At 62.7% G+C, this 21,803-nt stretch overlaps 1 protein-coding gene across 8 annotated transcripts in view; it reads left to right on the top strand.

The window, feature by feature from the left end:
* GRIN1 (glutamate ionotropic receptor NMDA type subunit 1) overlaps positions 1–21,438 on the top strand; it is a 67,559-nt gene extending 46,121 nt beyond the window's left edge. For 2 of the 8 annotated variants that reach the window (XM_075905399.1, XM_075905403.1), the window contains 8 exons: positions 2,080–2,198; positions 2,993–3,105; positions 4,179–4,327; positions 6,766–6,923; positions 8,727–8,888; positions 9,876–9,985; positions 11,458–11,603; positions 19,327–21,435. In XM_075905399.1, the coding sequence (XP_075761514.1) occupies positions 2,080–2,198; positions 2,993–3,105; positions 4,179–4,327; positions 6,766–6,923; positions 8,727–8,888; positions 9,876–9,985; positions 11,458–11,603; positions 19,327–19,395 (1,026 nt within the window). In that variant the 3' untranslated portion in view covers positions 19,396–21,435. Of the gene's footprint in view, positions 1–2,079; positions 2,199–2,992; positions 3,106–4,178; positions 4,328–6,765; positions 6,924–8,726; positions 8,889–9,875; positions 9,986–11,457; positions 11,604–12,969; positions 13,012–13,652; positions 13,719–14,152; positions 14,264–19,326 lie in introns of those variants that run through there. The other 6 variants (XR_012897173.1, XM_075905404.1, XM_075905401.1 and 3 more) reach the window with 6 other exon arrangements.
* Positions 21,439–21,803: the final 365 nt, after the last annotated feature.

Here is a 21,803-nt window from a genome sequence, read left to right as displayed (position 1 = left end):
TTGTGGGGATTGGTCGGGGGTGGGGTGGGCATGAGACACTGGTGACTCCAGGGGTGGGACTGACGCCCCCTCCCTCCCACCTTTCAGCACTACCCGGAGATGTTCCCCCCCGGGCTCTCTCGGCCCCATGGGTAGAATCCGGCCCCAGCCTGCCCAGTCTGTTCCCTGCAATGGCTGGAGTGGGAGGGGCAGTATGGCTGGCCCTGTGGTTTGTTACAGGGGCGCTAAGTGACCTGGGCATGGGGGGGGGGGGTCAGTTACTGCTGCGCGATGGACGAACATCAGCACGGTGGCCTTTTAGCAGCACTAGCACCGTCGCCGGCCTCCTCAGCCCCTCCCCCCAACCTCCCTGGTGCAGCCGAGCCTCCATACCCACCATCACCCCACCGCCCGCGGGACCAGGAGCAGGGGGATCCCTAGCCCCTGCCCTCGGGTGTCTCCACCTCAGAGCTAGCCACGGCAGCGCGGGCCCAGCTCCCAAGCTCCCCCCGTCCCCGGGCCCGGCTCTCTTGTGGCGGTGCCAAGGCAAAGCAGCTTTCCTGAGCTCGATTCGAGAGCCCTCTCGTCCAAGGCTGGAGAATGGGCATGTGTGACGGCGCGTTGGGGGTTCCCCGTCTCCTGCACCCCGAAATGGCACAAACAGACTGCACCAGCCGGTGGAATAGAGGAAGTTTATTGCCTCTCCAGGATACAGCGCAGCACAGATGTAGTCTGGTCACAGAGCTGGGCTAGGATGCCTCAGGCCCCCTTGAGTTGGGGGGAGACTGGGCCCCTAAACTCCAGCTCCTCTCTCTAGGCTGTCTCCTCCATCCTCACAGACAGCCCGCAACCAACTCACTCCCTTCCAGCCCTGCCCCCCAGCCAGGGCAGCCTTCACCTCCCTTTGTTCCTCTCCATGGGGGGTGTCTGGCCACTGGTTCAACAAGTTTGGCATTACCTCTGCCTAGCGAGGTTTTCCCTGCTGGGTCTTGCTCCAGACAGCAGGGGTCACCACAGCCCAGCAAGTACCCCCACTACGTCACAGCATGTCCCCTGGTCCCTCTTTGCTGCGGGAGGGGGACCTCTCCTGGGGGCTGAATGAAAATCAAGTGTCTTTGGAGCCTCTTCTTTACAGCACTGGCTGCAGGCCCCCAACTGCAGGCACAGCGAGCGCCATGGGTCGCTCCAGCTCCACCCCAGAGAAAGTCTGTGGCTCCCCTTGCTCCAGTGAGGAGGGGCCAGAAGATCTGAGCGCCCAGCAGGGAGGGGCCAATACACTCGAGTGCCCGGCGGGGTGGGGCCAATACACCCGAGTGCCCGGCAGGGCGGGGCCAATACACCCGAGTGCCCGGCGGGGTGGGGCCAATACACCCGAGTGCCCGGCGGGGCGGGGCCAATACACCCGAGTGCCCGGCGGGGCGGGGCCAATACACCCGAGTGCCCGGCGGGGTGGGGCCAATACACCCGAATGCCCGGCGGGGTGGGGCCAATACACCCGAGTGCCCGGCAGGGCGGGGCCAATACACCCGAGTGCCCGGCGGGGTGGGGCCAATACACCTGAGTGCCTGGCGGGGTGGGGCCAATACACCCGAGTGCCCGGCTGGGAGAGGCCAATACACCCGAGTGCCCGGCTGGGAAGGGCCAATACACCCGAGTGCCCGGCAGGGCGGGGCCAATACACCCGAATGCCCAGCGGGGCAGGGCCAATACACCCGAGTGCCCGGCGGGGCGGGGCCAATACACCCGAGTGCCCGGCGGGGCGGGGCCAATACACCCAAGTGCCTGGCGGGGCAGGGCTGATACACCCGAGTGCCCAGCGGGGCGGGGCCAATACACCCGAGTGCCCGGCGGGGCGGGGCCAATACACCCAAGTGCCTGGCGGGGCAGGGCTGATACACCCGAGTGCCCAGCGGGGCGGGGCCAATACACCCAAGTGCCTGGCGGGGCAGGGCTGATACACCCGAGTGCCCAGCGGGGCGGGGCCAATACACCCGAGTGCCCGGCGGGGAGGGGCTGGGAGAGCGGGGGACCGGCAGGGATCTGGTTTCCCAGCTGACTCTTTCCAGCCAATGCGCCTGCCCTCTCCTCCCTGTGTGCTAGGAAATCCCCCGCAGCACCCTGGACTCGTTCATGCAGCCCTTCCAGAGCACGCTGTGGCTGCTGGTGGGACTCTCCGTGCACGTGGTGGCCGTGATGTTGTATCTCTTAGACCGGTTCAGGTGAGTGGCCGTTGGGGGGAGGGGCCGTTTTCCCCGAGGCTCCGGCGACTGCACTGGCCCCTGCTCACGCTGAGAGCCGTGGGGCTCTCCTGGGTCGCTCCAGACACGTGGGCACCTGACTCGGCCTGACACCGGGGTGACCCGAGCTCCCAGCCCTACAGGGGAGGTAGCGGGGGCTCTGGATATGCCAGAGCCAGTGGCCGCTGGAATTGGCTTCCCTCCTTTCCCGAGAGGCCCAGGGTCCCGCCCTCTGTGCTGTGACGCCCCCCTCCCACGAAGCCCCGTTGCTGCGGGGGCCGCGCGCCCGTTCCCGTGAGGGGGGCTGAGTTCGTTCACGCCTTGCAGTGGCTGATGGGCTGGGAGCCGGGGGGAGGGGGGGGAGGGGTTAGCATTTTCCCTTCATGGGCCCAGAGACTGGAGCTGGGGCAGCACGAGGGGCTAAACCTGCCCAGCGCAGACGTGCCCCCCCCGGCTCCGGGAGACACTGTAGGGGGCAGGGGGCTGTAGGACTGGGACAGGGCCCACCCGGAGGGAACACCCAGGCAGTGGCTCACCAGTGGAGGGGAATGGGAAGAGCTACCAGCACAGACAAGTCCTGGGAGGTGGGAGGTGGGTGTGCAGTGCTGGGGAAGGGGCGTGAGGTCCATGGGGCGTGGCCATGTGTGGCTGGAGATTCCGAAGGGCGTGGGCCCGGGGTGGGGGGCTGGGGAGCAGCATGGGCACAGGACATGCCGGGCAGCCCGGGTGCGCCGGGGCCGGGGCGTGGCAGCAATGCGGTTGGCCGTGTCTTGCAGCCCGTTCGGCCGGTTCAAAGTGAACAGCGAGGAGGAGGAGGAAGACGCGCTGACCCTCTCCTCGGCCATGTGGTTCTCCTGGGGAGTGCTGCTGAACTCTGGCATCGGGGAAGGTGAGAGCTGCTGGAGGGCAGGCCCGCAATGCAGGGCGCCGCTCCGGGCCCGTCTCGCTCGGAGCCCCGCGACTCGAGATGGCGTGATGACGGGAGGATGCTGCAGGGTTCCCTGCTGGGGCACCTGGCACTGGCCACTGTGGGCAGACAGGACTGGATGGACCCAGCCTGGCCACTCGGAGGGTCGTTGCATTCTGGCCTAACCTGTCTGCCCCTCCTCCAACACCGTGCTGGGGAGCGGCCGTGGCCACGGGTGGGAGGACACAGCACTTGTGCCACGCCAGGGAACTGGCTCGCTGCTGACTCAGGAGGATAAGTGCCCCGGCTGACACCACGTCCCCTCTGCGTATAGCACCCACTCAAGCTCTGGGCTGCCCCGCTTGGCCACGAATTCTCTGCTGCAGCTCACCTCCTGAGGAAGGACCCACCGACCCAGCCAGGCAAATGGTTTCTCTGCCACGTGAGCTGGGAAACGGTTCCACCAGGTCCCTGACCCTCAGTAGCTGCTCCCCATTGTGGCGAGAGCTGCCCGAGCCTTTTCCGGGTTGGGCAATGGGGCGGGTGGGTCTAGTATCAGCGTCCGGGCTGCCGGGAGCCCGGCTCTCCCTCCATCCTGCCAGAAGGAGCTCCAGCGAGCCACCGTCTTGGCACCAGGGCCCAGCCTTCCCCCTGCCAGGGGATCCAGCCTGGCGCCCCCACGGCCCCGCTCCTTAGAGAGAGACGCTGTGGTGGGGCAGGCAAAGTCTGGCCCCGGGGTCTCCCCAGCAGCTCTAGCCTGGAGCAGATGTTTCCAAGCGATGACTCGGGTAAGTCTGGCTGAGCTGACGGCTCTGAAAGCACCATACGGGGGAGCAAGCAGCCCCCAGAGCCAGTGTCCTCCCTTGGTGCCTGGAGCCAGCCCTGGGACTCCCGTCATGCCCCGGGGCTGGGAGCCCCAGTGGGGTTCGTTCTCCAGCCCGGGGGATGAGATCCTGGGGCCCGTCCTGGGGCCTGTCTGCTCGGGGCAGCCCCTCCTGGCTGGGACACGCGGCGCCGCAGCTCGGTGCCTACCGCCGCCTCCTTTTCTCCCACAGGGGCTCCCCGGAGTTTCTCGGCCCGCATCCTGGGCATGGTGTGGGCCGGCTTTGCCATGATCATCGTGGCTTCCTACACTGCCAACCTGGCTGCCTTCCTGGTGCTGGACAGACCCGAGGAGAGAATCACCGGCATCAACGACCCCAGGGTAAGGGGGTGTTCGGGAAGGGCTTGGGGGTGTCTCGTGTCACCCAGGCAGGAAATGCTGAGGCAGAGGATGGGCCGATGTGCATCTTGGGGCCGGGCAGCAGGGCCTGTCGCTGGCTCACTGGGTGCTCAAGCCATGGGTCTGTCTAGACTGCATCCCTCTGTCGGCAGAAGGATGCAGATTAGGCAGGTCGACATTGCAAATGAGGCAGGGATTTCAATATCCCACGCCTAATTTGCATAAAAATGGCCGCCGTGTTTTGCCGACTCAGCACTTTGTCGGCAGAAAGCGGCCATCTAGAGGGGATCTGTCGAGAAAGAAAGCCTTTTTCCACAGCTCCATTATGGCTCCTGCAAGGAGGTTTACAGAATCGGTGGGAAAAGGCTTTCTTTCTCGACAGATCCCCTCTAGACGGCCACTTTTTGCTGACAAAGTGCTGAGTCGACAAAACGTGGCGGCCATTTTTATGCAAATTAGGCGTGGGATATTTAAATCCCTGCCTCATTTGCAATGTTGACCTGCCTAATCTGCATCCTTCTGCCGACAGAGGGATGCAGTCTAGACATACCCCATGAGTCCTTAGGGCCCCACACAGGTGCTTAGGAAACGGTCCCCGTGGGTCCCTCCCAGCTCAGGTATCCCGCCTCCCCAGAGCAAGTGGGAGGCCCAGGTGAGCCTGCTGGCTCATCCCACCTGAGACATGAGGCCTGTCTCCCTGCCCATCTCCCGGTCCTGCTGTTCTCCAGCGGGAGAGAAAGCAGGTGCCCAGGGGAAGGGAGACCCGCAGGCGAGGGCAGGAGCGGGGAAGGGTAAGAGCCGACACCATCCCAACCCCCACATGAGGAGCTCACGAGGGATCGGAATCAGTGACGGGGGAGGAGTGAAGGTCCCAGTGAGTCCTGCAAAGCTGGTGGCTCCTGTTCAGCACGTATGGCGGAGGACAGACGCCCTGCCCCTTCCCCCCCCCCCCGCCCGGTCCGGGTGTCTCAGAGGCAGGCGCAGGCTCTTGCATGGAGCAGTGAGAGAGAACAGATGGACGGATGGACGGGGAATCTCATCCAGAACTAGCACAGAGCCAGGTGCTGTGGCAGTTCTTAGGGAACTTGCACTAATTGGACAGGAAACGACTCGATAGTCTCATTATAACAAATCCAATCGTGGCGCCTGTGACGTAGTGGGGGTACCTTGCAGGTTGCTATGCTGGGCAGTGGGTTGTGAGTGACCTCCACTGGCTGCAGCACGGCCCAGCAGGGCAGGGGGTGAGTCATTATGCAAGGGGGCTCCGAACCTGTCTGACCAGTGATCTCCCAGGGAGCGGAACAATGGGAAGAAGAGGAGTGGAGCCCTGGCTGGGGGGCAGGGCTGGAAGTGAGTAAATTTCTGTCTGGGAACATGGAGGAGACAGCCTAGGGAAAGGGGCTGGAATTTAGGGGCCCAGTCTCCCCCATCTCAAGTGGGGCTGAGGCATCCTAGGCCTGCCCTGGAACCAGATTACATCAGTGCTGTGCTGTATCCTAGAGAAGCAATAAACTCCCTCTATTCTACTGGCTGGTGGAGTCTGTCCGTGCCACTACGGGGGTGCAGGAGATGGGAAAACCCCAACGCGCCATCACAGCGCCCCGCACTTTCCAGCGACAGGCCCTGCCACAAAGCATTACACCCAGTCTGGAGGATTGCGACCGGTTCTGGGCCCCCCACTACAGAAAGGACGTGGACACATGGGAGAGGGCCCAGGGGAGGGGGCTGGAGCGCATGACCTACTAGGAGAGGCTGAGAGCTCTGGGTTTGTTTAGTCTGCAGAAGAGGAGAGTGAGGGGGGATTTGATGATGCCTTTAACTCCCCGAAGGGGGTTCCAAAGAGGCTGGAGAGAGGCTGTTCTCAGTGGGGGCAGAGGGCAGAACAAGGAGCAATGGGCTCAAGTTGCAGTGGGGGAGGTCTAGGTTGGATATTAGGAAAAACTATTTCCTTAGGCGGGTGGGGAAGCGCTGGGCTGGGTTCCCGAGGGAGGGGTGGAATCTCCATCCCTAGGGGTGTTTATGTCCCGGTTGGACAGAGCCCTGGCTGGGTTGATTGAGTCGGGGTTGGTCCTGCTTTGGGTGGGGGCTGGACTGGATCTCTCCTGAGGTCTCTGCCCGCCCTGGGGTTCCAGGGTTCTACGATTACCGCGCCCAGCTGAAAGCAGACGAGCCAGACCCCAGCGGACGGGGTGAGCTCAGGGCATTGCCGGCGAGGGCCGGGATTGGCAACGGGAGTCAGGTGCCAGGCGCCGGCGCCCCAGGGAGCAGAGCAGTTAGGGCGAGAGAGGGGGCCGGCAGCTGGGCCTGCCGGGCAAGGTGGGGGGACAGCAGGCACGCAGGGAGCGTGTGACCCCCCCCGTTCCCAAGCACCCCCTCGCTGCGCCGGCCGGGCTCACAGCCGGGCCCCCCTTGCCTTGCAGCTGCGGAACCCCTCCGATAAGTTCATCTACGCCACGGTGAAGCAGAGCTCCGTGGACATTTACTTCCGGCGGCAGGTGGAGCTGAGCACCATGTACCGGCACATGGAGAAGCACAACTACGAGAGCGCCGCCGAAGCCATCCAGGCCGTCCGCGACAAGTGAGCGAGGGGCCGCGGGCCGGGCAGGGAGCGGAGCCGGGCCCAGGCTGTCTGTGGTGCTGCAGGCCACGCCGGGTCCTTCCTGGGAGACAAGGCGGGGACCTGGCGCTGAGGGAGGCATCGGCAGTGCTGCTTGGTGGCCAGGCGGGCTGGGGCGAGATCCCTGCACAAGGCTTCGCCGGCTGAGGCTGGACCCTGGGCCGCAGGACTGATACCTGTCATGACAGGAGCGGGGACACTCAGCGGTTTCCAGGACTGTGCTAGTCCTACAGGGCAGGCCCAGGGGGATACGGCCTGGGGGTGCTAGTGCCGTAGGGACCAGTGGTAAATGCCTGGGGGTGTTAGTGCAGAGTGGGGGGTTCCCGGGTGTGTGAGTGCTACAGCGGTACGGGGTGGGGGGTACCCGGGTGTGTTAGTGCTACAGGGGTACGGGGTGGGGGTTACCTGGCTGTGTTAGTGCTACAGGTCTATGGTGCGGGGTGGGGGGTACCCGGGTGTGTTAGTGCTACAGGTCTATGGTGCGGGGTGGGGGGTACCCGGATGCGTTAGTGCTACAGAGGTACAGGGAGGGGGGTACCCGGGTGTGTTAGTGCTACAGGGTTATGGCGTGGGGGATAGCCGGGTGCATTAGTGCTACAGAGGTACAGGGTGGGGGGTACCCGGGTGTGTTAGTGCTACAAGGGTACCGGAGTACCCAGGCGTGTTAGTGCTACAGGGGTACGGGGTGGGGGGTAGCCGGGTGCGTTAGTGCTACAGGGGTACGGGGTGGAGGGTAGCCGGGTGCGTTAGTGCTACAGGGGTACGGGGTGGAGGGTAGCCGGGTGCATTAGTGCTACAGGGGTACGGGATGGGGGGTAGCCGGGTGCGTTAGTGCTACAGGGGTACGGGATGGGGGGTAGCCGGGTGCGTTAGTGCTACAGGGGTACGGGGTGGAGGGTAGCCGGGTGCGTTAGTGCTACAGGGGTACGGGGTGGAGGGTAGCCGGGTGCATTAGTGCTACAGGGGTACGGGATGGGGGGTAGCCGGGTGCGTTAGTGCTACAGGAGTACGGGATGGGGGGTAGCCGGGTGCGTTAGTGCTACAGGGGTACGGGGTGGAGGGTAGCCGGGTGCATTAGTGCTACAGGGGTACGGGATGGGGGGTAGCCGGGTGCGTTAGTGCTACAGGAGTACGGGATGGGGGGTAGCCGGGTGCGTTAGTGCTACAGGAGTACGGGGTGGAGGGTAGCCGGGTGCGTTAGTGCTACAGGGGTACGGGGTGGAGGGTAGCCGGGTGCGTTAGTGCTACAGGGGTACGGGGTGGGGGGTAGCCGGGTGCATTAGTGCTACAGGGGTACGGGGTGGGGGGTTACCTGGCTGTGTTAGTGCTACAGGGGTACGGGGTGGGGGGTTACCTGGCTGTGTTAGTGCTACAGGGGTACGGGGTGGGGGGTAGCCGGGTGCGTTAGTACTACAGGGGTACAGGGTGTGGGGTAGCTGGGTGTGCTCGGGGACGGCATGTGGAGCAAGCCCAGAAACGTGGCATGTTCCTCTGGGTGGGGCGGGGTAGGGGTCACAGGTGGGAAGGGCCGAGAGCGGGGCTGGCACTTGCCTTTCCCCTGGGGACCAGGCGCTGGCGTCGCTGCGGAGCCGCGGGATTCCGGCACCGGATGAGCCCCGCTGGGTTTCCTGCTGCTGTGTAGAGCAGCTCCGCTCCTGCTGCTGGTCGGGGCGGGCCGGCCAGGCTGGGCGTCGCTTCCCGCAGGGAGCCAGCACCTGGCCGGCGGATGACACTGACTCGGCTCCTTTCTCCGTGCCGCTGTAGCAAGCTCCACGCCTTCATCTGGGACTCAGCCGTGCTGGAGTTCGAGGCCTCCCAGAAGTGCGACCTGGTGACCACGGGGGAGCTGTTCTTCCGCTCTGGCTTTGGGATCGGCATGCGCAAGGACAGCCCCTGGAAGCAGAACGTCTCCCTGGCCATCCTCAAGTCTGTACCCGCTCACGGCGCTCTCTGGGCATTGCCTGGGCTCGAACGGGGGTGGGGAGGGCAGGGCGAGGAGCTAGCGCCGCCGCCTGCTGCAGGGACTTGGGGGACCAGGGCAGGAGATCCCAGCTGTGGGATCAGAGGCCACGTGAGCCTGATTCCACGTGACAAGCCAGGGCTGGTCCCTGGTAGCGTGAAGGTGACGGTTCCTGCCCGGGTCTCAGGGTCGGCACCAAGGGCTGCAGGCGCACTGAGCACACACGTGGCATGTACACATGTGCGGTGTAATACCCACGTGGCGCTCTGCCTGGAACCGCCGGGAGCTCCTCTGCACGTTTGCACACGCAGTGTGCACGCCGTGTAACCGCCACACCCACAAGTTCACTGCAGGCATGCTTGTGTGTGCACGTGTGGGTTGCAGACACACGTGAAATGTACACACGTGGCGCTCTGCCTGGAGCTGCCGGGAGCTCCTCTGCACGTTTGCACATGCAGTGTGCACGCCGTGTAACCGCCACACCCACAAGTTCACTGCAGGCATGCTTGTGTGTGCACGTGTGGGTTGCAGACACACGTGAAATGTACACACGTGGCGCTCTGCCTGGAGCTGCCGGGAGCTCCTCTGCACGTTTGCACATGCAGTGTGCACGCCATGTAACCGCCACACCCACAAGTTCACTGCAGGCAGGCTTGTGTGTGCACGTGTGGGTTGCAGACACACGTGAAATGTACACACGTGGTGCTCTGCCGTGAGCTCCTCTGCACGTTTGCACACGTGCCCCACCTGCCACAAGCAAGTGCCGGGTGGCTCTTTCTAGCCTCTGGCCGACGGGGCACGGGGGCTGCTGAGCAGAGTGGGGTTGCCGTGGGCCGGAGTGAATAAGAGGGGCGGGCTGTCTGCTCCCGGTGTGTCCGTGCGAGCTGCCGCGGGATCTGCCGGTGCCCGGCAGCGGTGCCCAGTGAACGCACTACTGTCTCCTTGTGCTGCAGGTCGCACGAGAACGGCTTCATGGAGGATTTGGACAAGACCTGGGTGCGGTATCAGGAGTGCGATTCCCGCAGCAATGCCCCGGCGACACTCACCTTTGAAAACATGGCAGGTTTGTTCTGAAGCCCCTTTCTTCCTGCGGGTCTCCAACCGCTGCCCTGCCCTGCCCCCAGCCGCTCTCTGGGGGCCATGCGCCGCGGCCGGGGCTGGGGGAGCGTGCGGGGTCCTCTTCCCCCGGGGGCCCACAACAAGCCCTGCCCCCCCAATCTTCCCCTTGGAGTCCCAGTAGCGTTCCTGGGCTTGGCGCCATCACCATCACGCCTCACCGCCCGCTCCGGGGCAGGGACGTCCCTGGCAGGCCCCAGCCACCCAGCTCGGGGCTCCAGGGAGCCAGGCAGCAGAGGGCAAGCTGAGCAGCCGGTCTAATGGCTAGAGCAGGCGGCTGGGGGCCGGGACCCAGGCCCACTATGTGACTTTGGACAACTTGCTTCAGCCCAGGGTCTCCCTCAGAACATGGGGAGAATGAGACCTGCTGGGGGAGGGGATGGGTAAGAAACCGCCCTTCGTTTGGCCTGCAAAGCGAGAGCCGGGGCGTCAGAGCGCCTCTCCCCTCCGGGACGCGCCGGGGGGTCACAGCAGCATTGCTGCCTGCGTGGCGTCTTCCCCAGCACATTTCGGGCAGGGGGGTCGGGCAGGCGGGGCAGACTGGATGCAGCGCTGGCCCGTGTTCCCCGAGCAAGGGTAAGACCTGCCCAGAGAGGAACCGGGTTCCTCCACCTCCTCCTCTGGCTTGAGACGCCCCACGGCCCCATCCCTCTGCGACCGATTCCCCCCGCTCCTGCTCCAAGCGGGGCCACAAGAGGCTGCCACGGGTAAGGGGCACCAGGCACAGCCTCCCCCGCCCCCGATTGGCCACGGCTCCCCTGTCTGTGTCTGTCCCTGACTAGCCACGCCAAAGCTCCAAGAATTAGGGGTCCAGGGCACCCTTGTGCACTCTGTGGGCTGGCAACGGGCCCTTCTCCCTCACCACAACCCCTCCGGGCCACACATGCCCTGCTCAGAACTAGCATCCCGTTCACATGCTGCCTTGTTCCCTTCGAACTCCCTCTTTCCGCAAGGGCCGTAAAGGGTTAACCGGTAAACCGGGAAGCATTGCCTTACCGACATGCTTTCCGGGGTAACCTGCTGACCGGCCCCGGCCCAGCCGGCGCACTCCTACCCCCACAGTGGCCTGGCCAGGCTGGAGCGGCCCGCCGGGCCCGGTTCACCGGTTAAGCCTAACGTGTTACCGGTTCGCTTTTTCATGGGAATTTTCCACCCCAACTTCCCGTGCCGGTAAAGTCGCCACTAGCCCGTGTCCAGGGAGCGCGCGCCGAACGGCTGTCGGCACGGCATTGAATCACCGGGGCACAGCAAACTCAAAGACTCCGCGCGGCGATCTCCACCTTCGGCCGCGCCAGCGGGCAGCATTCACGGCGGCAGGACGCGCCCCGCCTCCGCAGGGCGATTGTGACCCTACGACGGAAATGAAACGTCACGAGGCTGTTGCCATTGTCCTCTGTGTAACTGTCCTGCTTATTTCAGGTGTATTTATGCTGGTGGCTGGAGGTATTGTGGCCGGGATATTTTTAATATTCATAGAGATAGCTTACAAAAGGCATAAGGACGCACGGAGGAAGCAGATGCAGCTGGCGTTTGCGGCCGTGAATGTGTGGAGGAAAAACCTGCAGGTAGGACAACCCGTTTTTAGAGCAAACCTCCAACAGGTGCGTTTTCCATTACTTCACCACCTCAGGGAGTACAGAGCTCTGGGGTAGCACAGGGCCCCTCCATCCCGCCCCCAGGGTCCCGACTAACGCTGGGGGTGGCTGTGCTGCTAGTGACCAAGCCAGGCAGCCCCTGCTTTCCTGTGGGAATTCCCCTTGGCACTAGCACACCGGCCGACGCGATCTCTCCCGGGAGGTGAGTTGTGCACCCATCTAAGCAGGACACAAATCACGTCATTCTCCACGGGGCTCCCAGGGGGATCTGGTACCTGGCTCGGGTCTCGTTCTGTTTGAGCAAACAGTGCCTGCCCCGCCCTTCCAAACGCCAGCTGCTGTCGGTGAGCGAGTGCCCCCGTTCAGCTGCTGCTCTCGGGGGGGGGGGAGCGCTCGCGGGACCGTTAGCCAAACTGCCAAAGCAGCCCCCCTGCGTAAGTGCAGCGGCAGCCTGGGACCGAGGCCAAAAAGCGGCGGCGTGTGCTCTTGTCAATTGGAGGCCACAGATCTGGAGACACGGGCATCTTGCCACGGCCCCCATTCCTGCGGGGGCTGGCAAGGCCCGTTCCCGGTCCACCCAGATTCCCCGTGGCTCGTTCCAAGGGGCCGTTGCTTGCTACGAACTCTCGTGGCTCCGGAGGGGTCATGTCTCCGTGCCCCTGTTGGGTCTGACACCTTGGCATAGTGACATGCAGGAGCCAGGGCCGGGCTGAACTTTCTGGCTTTCCGAGCTGCTCTGGGATTAACCCTTGGCCCCAGATTAGGACCTGTGGCCTCTCTCTCTGAACTCTCTGGGCTGGTTCTCATGTTTGGGGACGCAAGCCAGCGCTCAGCGGGGCCCGGAGCCTTGAGCTGACCGAAGGAAACTGCTGTCCAAAGCCAGAGAGAGAGAGGCCCAGCGACAGGACCCCCGACAGCCTCCCTGCCGTGCGGAGGGGAACGAAAGGCCCGTGTGACGGCGGCACGGACGGGGATGGGGAAAGGGCTGCTCGGGTGTAAACGGCCTCCCTGGCAGCAGCAGAGGGCAGGAACAAGAACCAGCTGGTGGATACTCTATTAGACTGAGTGCACGTTGCACTCGGCTCCCTAATACAGTATTGCAAGAGCCGTCTCCGGCCCCCTTTGCTTCCCAAAAGCAGCAGCACTGAGGCGGTGGTGCCCACGGGGACGGAGCGCTAGGGTCACGCTGCCATTTTTCACTTGCCAACCTTCTAGAAAATACTGCACTGGGTCACTGGGCAGAATCAGTGGGACTGTAAGCTACGCATGTCACCCTGTGGGTATAAACAGAGTCTCCTGATAAAGATCCGTTTGACAATGTAAGACTTTTCCACAGGAGGAAACGTCAGACCACTAGTATCTGGTACATTACTAGAAGGTAGGCAAGTGGAAAGATTTATTTGTTCAAACAAACAAACAAAAATAATGGTTTGGGGATCACAGTTTTGCCATGGCTATTTCCTGAGATGCCATGGAAGAAAAAGACATTTCATTCCATCCATCTGGCTTTCTTTTCTGTTTCTGCATGTCCGCAGCAGAGAGTACGGAGGAGGAGGAGGAGGAAATGTATCCCCGAGCATGCACTACGCACCAGCGGGATACATTTTGGTTACCCCCGGGTGGGGGGAGAGCCAGCCCTGGTTACGCCGCCCCTTCCAAAAGCTCACGCACGTGGGCACCAAAGCAAGTGGGGAGGAAATGTTTGGCCATCGTGGTATCTGGCTGGTCCCCACGGCTTCCCCCTCCCCTGCCCCAGCGGCTGGTGCTCCCAGTCTGTGCTAACCAGGTCCGGCTGTCCGACACCCATGGCTACATTTCTGAGTTCTGGTTTTCTTTGAGTTCATGCCAAGCCCCGATGACATCATAGCGCTAATGCTTTGCTTCTTTCCTTTCTTTTCCTTTTTTTTTTTCCTTTTCCTTTTCCTTTGGAAAACGTTCTGCTTTGCTCAAATGCATCATTGAAATTTTGGAATACATTTTTTACAGAATATTCATACAATGACTTCTCTTTCAATGCAGTCCTCTCTCTCTCTTGTGGCGCTAGGATTCAGCTTCAGAAAAGGCCCAGAGCATTTTTTTTTAGTGGTAGGTGCAGCATCTCACCTCTCGGTCTAGCTAGACTAGTTCTGGAAGCAAGGGGCAGGCGTCTTGCAGGCATGTCTCTTAGGAACAAAATGTGATTTAGCCGCTGATTTTTAAATGGCTCCCCCGGGAATGGAGGTTAGCCATGCAGACTTTCCACGGACACAGAAGCGAACAGGGCTGCTTCCCCCACGGGGTTTGCATTTCTCCAGCTCCTAGGCCGTTCCACCTAGTCATAATATTTCAGCCCATTTGTAATTGTGTATTGGAGTTAGGGCCACGCTGGCCCCTCATGGAGGAGTTGGGAGTAACACCAGCAGAACCTCTCCAGTAGCCGTCTTACCTAAATGAAGGACAGAAATGGGGCAGTTTTCAACTAGATTTAGAGATTCCAGCAACACACTAGAGATCTAATCACTTATACATATTCATTTTAGGATAGAAAAAGTGGTAGAGCAGAACCTGACCCTAAAAAGAAAGCCACTTTTAGGTCCATCACCTCCACCCTGGCCTCCAGCTTCAAGAGACGTAGGTCCTCCAAAGATACGGTAAGAGGAAGAAGAACGATTCTGCCCTCTCTCTCTCTCTCTCTCTCTCTCTCTCTTTCTCTCTCTCTCTTCTGTCATCCCATCGACTACCACACACCCATCCCGAAGCTGCCAGTGTACATGCATAGCCTCATGTTCGTCAACAGTCAGTCAGTCAGTCAGTCAGTCTTCCCGTGGACCTGAAAAGGTTCGGGGACTCCTGAGCGCAGGCAGGAGCTGGTCTGTAGTCCTGTGATGAGTTTGGAGACGCTACGCAGTTTTTTTGTTGTTTTTGACTGGATGAGTTTGGAGTTGACTCTGTTCTTTGCTCACCCCGCTGGCGCGGACGTTTGGAAACCAATGACTTGTTTTTTCCCCCCCTGTTCCTGAGCGTTCCTGTAACTGTTTGTCATTGTATGCCTAAAACAATCACCCAGGTTTAATTTAGGCACTGTCTCACCTCACTGAGAGCCATGCGTGTCACATTCTCTACATGTGATTTTTGTTTGTGCTGGGTAGCGTTCCGGACGTACTGCTAAGGGCCAGGCTGCAGCGGTAACTCCCTGTGGGGAGAGGTTGATTCAAATCGTGGGTTTCTCTGCTCCAGTGCAAGTGCTCACCCGAACCTAGCGGGAACCTGTCCGTTGCCCTGCTAAAGCCCCACTACCATCCAATGGAAATACCAGTCAGCGTCTCACACAACCCAGGCAGGCCGGGCTCAGAGCCAGTCCCCCATCTGTGCCCACTGCATGGGGCTTTTCCGTGGATGCCAGCTGGGCTAATCTGCGGGGGTCCCTTGGGGCCAGGCCTCGCAATGAACAGGCTGTTGCATTCCCCTGGCAGATTGGCTCAGGGCAGGGCCATGTGGAGGCCGTTCCAGGCTGCCCGGCTGCAGCCAGAGAGCCAGCCAGTGAGCCAGGGTGGCTGAAGCACGGCTCACCATTTGCTTAATCTGTAGCACCCAGGCGCAGCCCAGAGAGTCGAGGGACGTTCGGGGCGCTGCTCCGCCTGGTTCCCAATGCACGATGGGGCCGGCAGTCTCCCTGGGCCGCGGCTCTGGATACAGCCGGAGGCGACTGAGTGTTAGGCTGAAGCAGGGGCTTGCTCCCTAGCAATGGGGGGCAGCACTCGGGTCACACCCGCTGTGCTGTGGGGGGCTGCCGGCCAGCCGAGCCCTGCGCCAGGCCAGGTTGGGCTGCCCCTTCCTCAGACCCCGCGGCTGCTGCCTTCTCTCCCGTGCGGCCCTTCCCTTGGCTGCCCTCTCCGGCTGCGCAGCACAGGCCGGCCGGGTGCAGTGCGAGCAAGCTCGGTCCCCAGAGCCAGGCGAGCGCAGAGGAAGCGAGGCCCTCGGCTCCGGACACGATCCCTGCCCCGGAGCAGGGCTGGGGCCTGTGCCCTGGCAGGGGTGGAGTGTGCTGGGCTGGACTAGCACAGGGGAGCTGGCTGCCCTGGATGGGGCATGAGGGCCGGGGCCGGGTCAGAGGCAGAGCAGCTGGGGTCAGGGAGCTGTTTGGGGCGGGAGGGATCCGGGGCGCATGTCAGGGCTGCCTGGGGCCTGCAGCTCCCCCTGGCGGGAAGGAAAGCCCCCCCCAATCCCGCCCCGGTTCTCACGGAGCCACGCCCCTCCACCCACCACTGCTCTCCAGCACCTCCCAGCCCGATGCCCCCCCACCCCGGTGCTGCTGGCCCAGCCGCATGGCACCGGCACCCCACAGCGCAGAAGTGCCAAGATCACCCCCTCTAGCCAGTCCCCCAAGCCCCGGCACCCCGAGATCTCCTTGGGACTCCTTCTCCCCAGCACTGGAGTGGCCACGGCTCCCTGCCTTGCTGGGAGGAGGGGGTGGGCAGAGGCTGTGTGGCCGCCACGGGGGAAAACATCCCTCTACGCCCGCCTGGCCTGGCCTGGCCTGTGTCCCCGGGCTCCCAGACGAGATCCGGGACGTTAGATCGTTGTCTGTTGTTTGTCGCGCCAAGGCAGACGTCGGGTCGTTTGGGCACCTTCATTTCCATACCGTAACATGCTCGAGTTTCTTCTCCCTTCACGTTAACGCTGGATTGCATGGCTTCCCGGCACTTGGGTTGGGGGAACCGACGCCACCCCCCAGTCCTGATAAGTGCTCGCAACGTGTACGCCCGCTGACCGCGGCTGCTCTCTGGACACTTCCTTAGCTCTGCTAGGATCCCGGGTCTCGGGTCGGGGCGCTAACCAAGAAACCAGCCACCCGCGGCCCGGGCGTGCTAGCGCTTGGCAGATACGGCCTTCCACTCTGGAAGCATTAGCTTGGCCAAATCACCGAGCCACCGGGTACCAGACTGGGGCAGCCAGAAGGGGCTGGCCAGTTAGAAAGGGCCTACAGCTGCTTTGTGTTGCCAGTGCAGTGCAAATCAGCCAGAGCACGCTTCCACGTGTGCTCCCCTTCCTGCCGGCCAGATTCCCCGGAATGCCATCTCTCTCCTGCGTCCCATGCAGTGCCTTGCACACACGTGGGCACGGGCACACCCACGTGCAAGCAGGCACTAGTGCCAGCTCTTGGAGCAACCCGATTTTAAGGGCTGCTGGAGCTGCTGAGCTCCAGAGAGGCTCTGTCTGCTCCCCATCTCCCCTTGCCATCCCTGCCACACCAGGCCTGCGAAGGGGGAGAAGAGGGCCCGCCTAGCCCTGACCCCCCGTGTCTGGGGGAGGGGTGGAGAGAGCCTCTGCAGAACGGGCCCTCGGGGGCAGGAGGGGCGCTGAGCCAGCAGAACCGAGGCGGCTCCGTGGGTGGACAACACAGAGATCTTGCCATTGGAATAGTTGGGCTGGGCAGTAGCTAGAAGCGTCATCGCCTCCGGCAGCATTTTGTATCCAGGCCTGTGCTACGGCCTCAGCCACGGGGCTGGTCCTGCCACGCCGCACAGCCGGGCGAGTAGCTGACACGCGCCCCCGCCGGGCGGAGGGGAGGTGCAGAGTTCAATCGAAAGACTGACCAAAACCCACGCAGGCCAATATAACCCCCAGACTTGGGGCCAAGCTCATGATATTTGGGCATCAGACGCCAGATGACAACGTGTTGGAGTTGGCGCTGCCGTGTGTGTAACACACACACACACACACACACACACACACACACACACACACACACGTCACTGTCCCTCTTCAGCCAGGACTTCCTCCCTACGTGTTCGCGCCTTCAAAATGGTGTCGCCGCTTCCTCTCCGTGGGTCTCAGGCCCTTCCCAAAGACGGCCAGCGCCTCTCGGGTGTCTTCACTCAAAAGGAAGCCAAATTGCTTTCGGAGCAGGGCAGTCAAAGGCCAGGCAAGAGCCCTGTGCAGTACCAGTGAATGGAATTAGGCAGCATCTTTCCCACAGAGAGGGCAGGAAACGGAAGCCATTTTGACTGAGCGAACACTCGTGGCGCGCTTCTCCAAGGGGCGGGAGTGTAGCGCTTCAGCCTCTGCTCGGGGACAAACGTTCATTTATGAACAATAGCAGGGAAACGTCCTTCAAAGTTCTTGCCTCAGATACACTCGGGATTTACCTCGGCTGGGCGCTAGGCAACCAGCCCATGGTTGTGGGTTTGGGACCATTAAAGGTCCTTTCATGAAGGCCCAATTTTAACATTAATTTTACCTCATAAACATATTACAGGAACTGCCTGTCAGGTCCTGAACATTCATTTAGTGGTGAAAGAACCACAGCTGGACTCTTTCACACCAACGTGTCTTCTTCATGTAGCACAAAGCGATGGCAATTGGGCTTTCAGTGTAAAATTCACGTCGGCTGTAACGAGGGAGCCTTGCCGAGTTCCTCCTATCTAGACGTTGCTTGTGAGGCATGTCACAGCCCCTGGCCGAGCACAGAGTCCCCCACGACTTTCCTTAAAACCGGACCAAGGCACACGGGCCATGCAGAGTCAGCTCCCATCGCCCTGTCGTAGGATGGCGTTGGAGGGGCCGTAACTCCCCAGACAAAGAGAGACTCAGCCCAATCTCAGGAGATCCAGAACGAGAGGGACACAGTCATGAAAAACACAGCACAAGGCAAACTAACGCCGGACACGCCCCAAAGGTCCCGCCGAGAGCACGCAAGCCACTGAAAAGCACTTGGATGGGCACCCAATCATTATAGACCCCACATGGCCTGGACAAGGCCTCAGCGTCCCTGTCCCACACACACAGCCAGGGCGCTGTTGATTTGTCCTCTGTTCAGGACAGACACCCGGCCCCTGGTTAGCGGGGGCAGGGCTGGGGGGGAGAGGGGTGTCTCTGAGACTGGATTTTTCTGTAAATAGCAAGTGAGGCCCACATGGCGGACAGGTGGAGGTGCCTCTGCAGGGCCTGGTTCATCGCCCTGTGGATTCACCATCCTTTGGTTTCCATGGGCGCTGGCTCGGCCCTTAGCTGTGGAGGAAGGTCCAATTGCACCGATGCAACAAGGAGCCGGGACTGATGGGCCCTGGCTGGGGTCCGTAAACGCCCTCAGTTTCCTTCTGGGTAACGAGGGCCCCCTTCTCGGAGCTGGGGGGGTTGGTTGGCAGCCAGCGGCCTGGGGGGTCCACGGCCAGGAGGGAGCGGATCAGCAGAGAGGAAGTCTGCCTGTTTGCGAGGCCTTTCCTTGGGGAGGGAGCCGTTCGGGGCACTAGCCGTTCCTGCCCCCGAGAGGGGTGGCCTGTGCAGCAGGGAGGGGGCGGGAAGGGGCGTTCCCCAACCAGCTCTCGCCAAACTTGCACAGTAGGAAAAGCAGAAACCAAATTCCGGGCGGCGGCCTGGGGCGTGTGGGCGTTTCTCACGGCTGAGTCCCGGGGCACGGAGGGGATGGCGTGGGGCAAGGAAACTGGGGGAAATCAGGCAGCCCCAGGCTCCGTGACTCCAGGTGCTGGCTCCCCTTGGTTCGCTCCAGACTCGCTCGGGGAGCTGCCGTGGCCCGTCAGCACGCGGCTGCCTCCGGGGCGCTCTCCTCCGAGCACAGCTGTAGGGACTTGGCATTGACACGGAGCCTGGGAGCCAGCCTGTTGGGGCACCTGTGAATGCGCTGAGCCGGGCAGGCCACCGCCAGGGCTGCCTGACACCTGGCTCTCCCTGTCTGTCTATTTGTCTTTTGCAGCAGTATCACCCCACGGACATCACCGGGCAGCTCAACCTCTCCGACCCCTCCGTCAGCACGGTGGTGTGACCTCCCGCAGCAGGGGCCACGGGGCCCTCCGCGCAAGTGGCCCGGCCCAGGACTTCCTTTGCAAGGGACGCAGCTGGGTCCTTAGCCGTGAGCCGACCGGGACGCCTCCTCCATCCGTTCGCAGTGACTCCCTCCTCCAGCTCCCTCCCGCCCCGGGCCTGCTGGCACGGACCGCCCCGGCTTGCCCACGGGACCGTTCCGGAGCGGGACGGGCGGGCGCTCCCACGTCGTGGGGTTTCTGTGCTCAGCGCTGCCCCGGGCTGCGGAGGAGCTGGGATGAAGCAGGCGGGGGCGGCTCCTGCGGAGCCCACGGAACAGCAGCAGGCGAGGCCGGGAAGGCGTGGCTGGTTGCACCCACGTGGCAGGGGGAGGGGAGCATTTGCTGCGCCCTTGTTTGATCCCAAGCACGTGCATGGAGCAACCTAGCCTGGGCCACGGACGTCACCTGACACAAGAGGACTGCGCCGGGGTCCGGTAGCACTAGCACTGCTGGCCCCTCCGTGCAGCTCCGCATGCGACGGACGCGCCTGCCTCTGCTGGAGCCCGTCCTTTCGGGGAGCCGTGCGACCCGCCGGCGAGACCCGGACCCTGGCTGCAGCTGGGACGAGCCTTTTCTCCGGCTCTCTTCATGGCCAGCCGACGAGAAAGCCCTCAGCTCCCTATTCGCCCACCTCTCCTGCCTGCCCCCGGCTGCTCACACGTTAGCCGCCTGGTTTTAGGTGGCACTTGCCGGATGGGTCACACCGGTCCCGTCTCCTCCCCCCCTCGGCTCCCCCGCAGCTGGCCCCCTCCATGCAGCTCTGCACAGGCCTGGCTGCCGTTGGGAGCGCCTCTCACGCCGCCGGCACGCCAGACATTGGGAAGGGCCAGGCCACGCTGCCGTGTTCCATCACAAGACAGGGCGGCCCTGGCCCCGGGCACTGGCAGACGCTGGCTTGGCTCCAGGATCACAGGCTGCTCTGTCCTTTGGCTTTGCCCCAGCACCTCCGTAAGCCACGTGTGTCCCGGCCAAGGGCTGGCAATGAGACGCCCGGACTTTCTGCCCAGTCCCCGCCACCGGGGAGCAACGGACGTTCCTGCTGCATCCCCCGCAAGCGCTTCTAGCAGTGCAGGGTGGCCTCCCGGTGCTGCTGCCTGGGTCCGCTGTGAGCCGTGGGCCCGTGGCAGGAATCCACCCGCCCGGGCAGGATCCAGGATCCAGACCCACCGACCTGAGAAGGGAGCTCACTTCCTGCCCGACCAGGCCTCCCTGGAGCTTGCAACAAGCGCTCCCAGTCAGCCTGGCATCGCTATGAAAGGAGACGGGACCTGGCCCACCCATGGTCACCACGTCACCCCCACCCAATGGACAAGCTCTGGAGGGGGGGGCGCAGAGGGACCTTTGCCCATGCCCAGCGTTCTTGTCTATGCTCTGCCCAAGTCGTCCTGCCCAGCTGTGCCCGTAGGGTCAGCTCCTGGCCCTCCCTTTGTGCAGGCAGTGGGGAGTTCCCGCGGCCTGTGAGGCCGGCCTGGGCGCCCCGTTGCAATGTTCCCAGCAGCTGCACAGCCGGCGGGCCCTCCCCGTGTACAGCGTGTGTGCACAGCGCTCTGGCTGTCTAACCTCCTGCATGTGGAATGTAGATTCGTTTTCAAAAGCCTGTCTGCAGCGGGACACTGAAACGCCGACCTGCCCGGCTGCCCTGCCCTGTGGCCTGGCGTAGCAGCAGCTACCTCCCTCCACCACAGGGAGGGGGGTTAGCCCCCAGGTTGGTGGCCCTTGCAGAAGGAATCGGACTGTACAGTATTTTTTGGGTCCCTGGACCATACCCACAGGTGGCTTAACGCGGCATCTTGCCACGGGCTGCAGCCACGCCCCTGAGGCCAGCGGGGTGAGGGCCGTTTGCCCCCTGGGGGCCCGCGGGCCGCACTGCGTATACTGTGATGTACTGTAACTGAACACTGTTTTGCAAGCGTCGGGTAACGTTCGAACTGGCCCATAAAGAGGTTTAGTCCAGCGCCTAATGCCTCCCTTCATTTGTAGCCAGGCCACCTGAAGACCCCGCCAGCCAGCCCAGCAGCTGCCACCAGCTCTCGCCCGCTCCTGGCATCACTGCCAAAGGGTTCCCAGATTAGCGACCAAAAGAAGGGATGGAGCAATGCAGCTGGGGATGGAGCAATGCAGCTGGGGCAAAGCTGGCAGCAGGTGCTGCCTAAGGCAGCACTTCTCAAAGCTTTTGGCCCGCGACCCACCCCACTGAACACAGACCTTTCTGCGGCCCACCCACCAACCACCCATGATGACAGCATGGGTGAGGAGGGTTGGGGGTCTGGCCGGGAGATAGGGGGCAGGGGAAGGCTGAAGGTGGGTGGTGGGAGGGAGGGAGGGAGCAGGGGAAGGCTGATTGGGGTGTCTGGCAGGAAGGTGCGGG

The sequence above is a fragment of the Pelodiscus sinensis genome, chromosome 22 (assembly GCF_049634645.1).
Source record: "Pelodiscus sinensis isolate JC-2024 chromosome 22, ASM4963464v1, whole genome shotgun sequence".
NCBI lineage: Eukaryota > Metazoa > Chordata > Testudines > Trionychidae > Pelodiscus > Pelodiscus sinensis.
The sequence above is the reverse complement of the archived record's forward strand: the minus strand, read 5'-3'. Positions and strand labels throughout refer to the sequence as shown.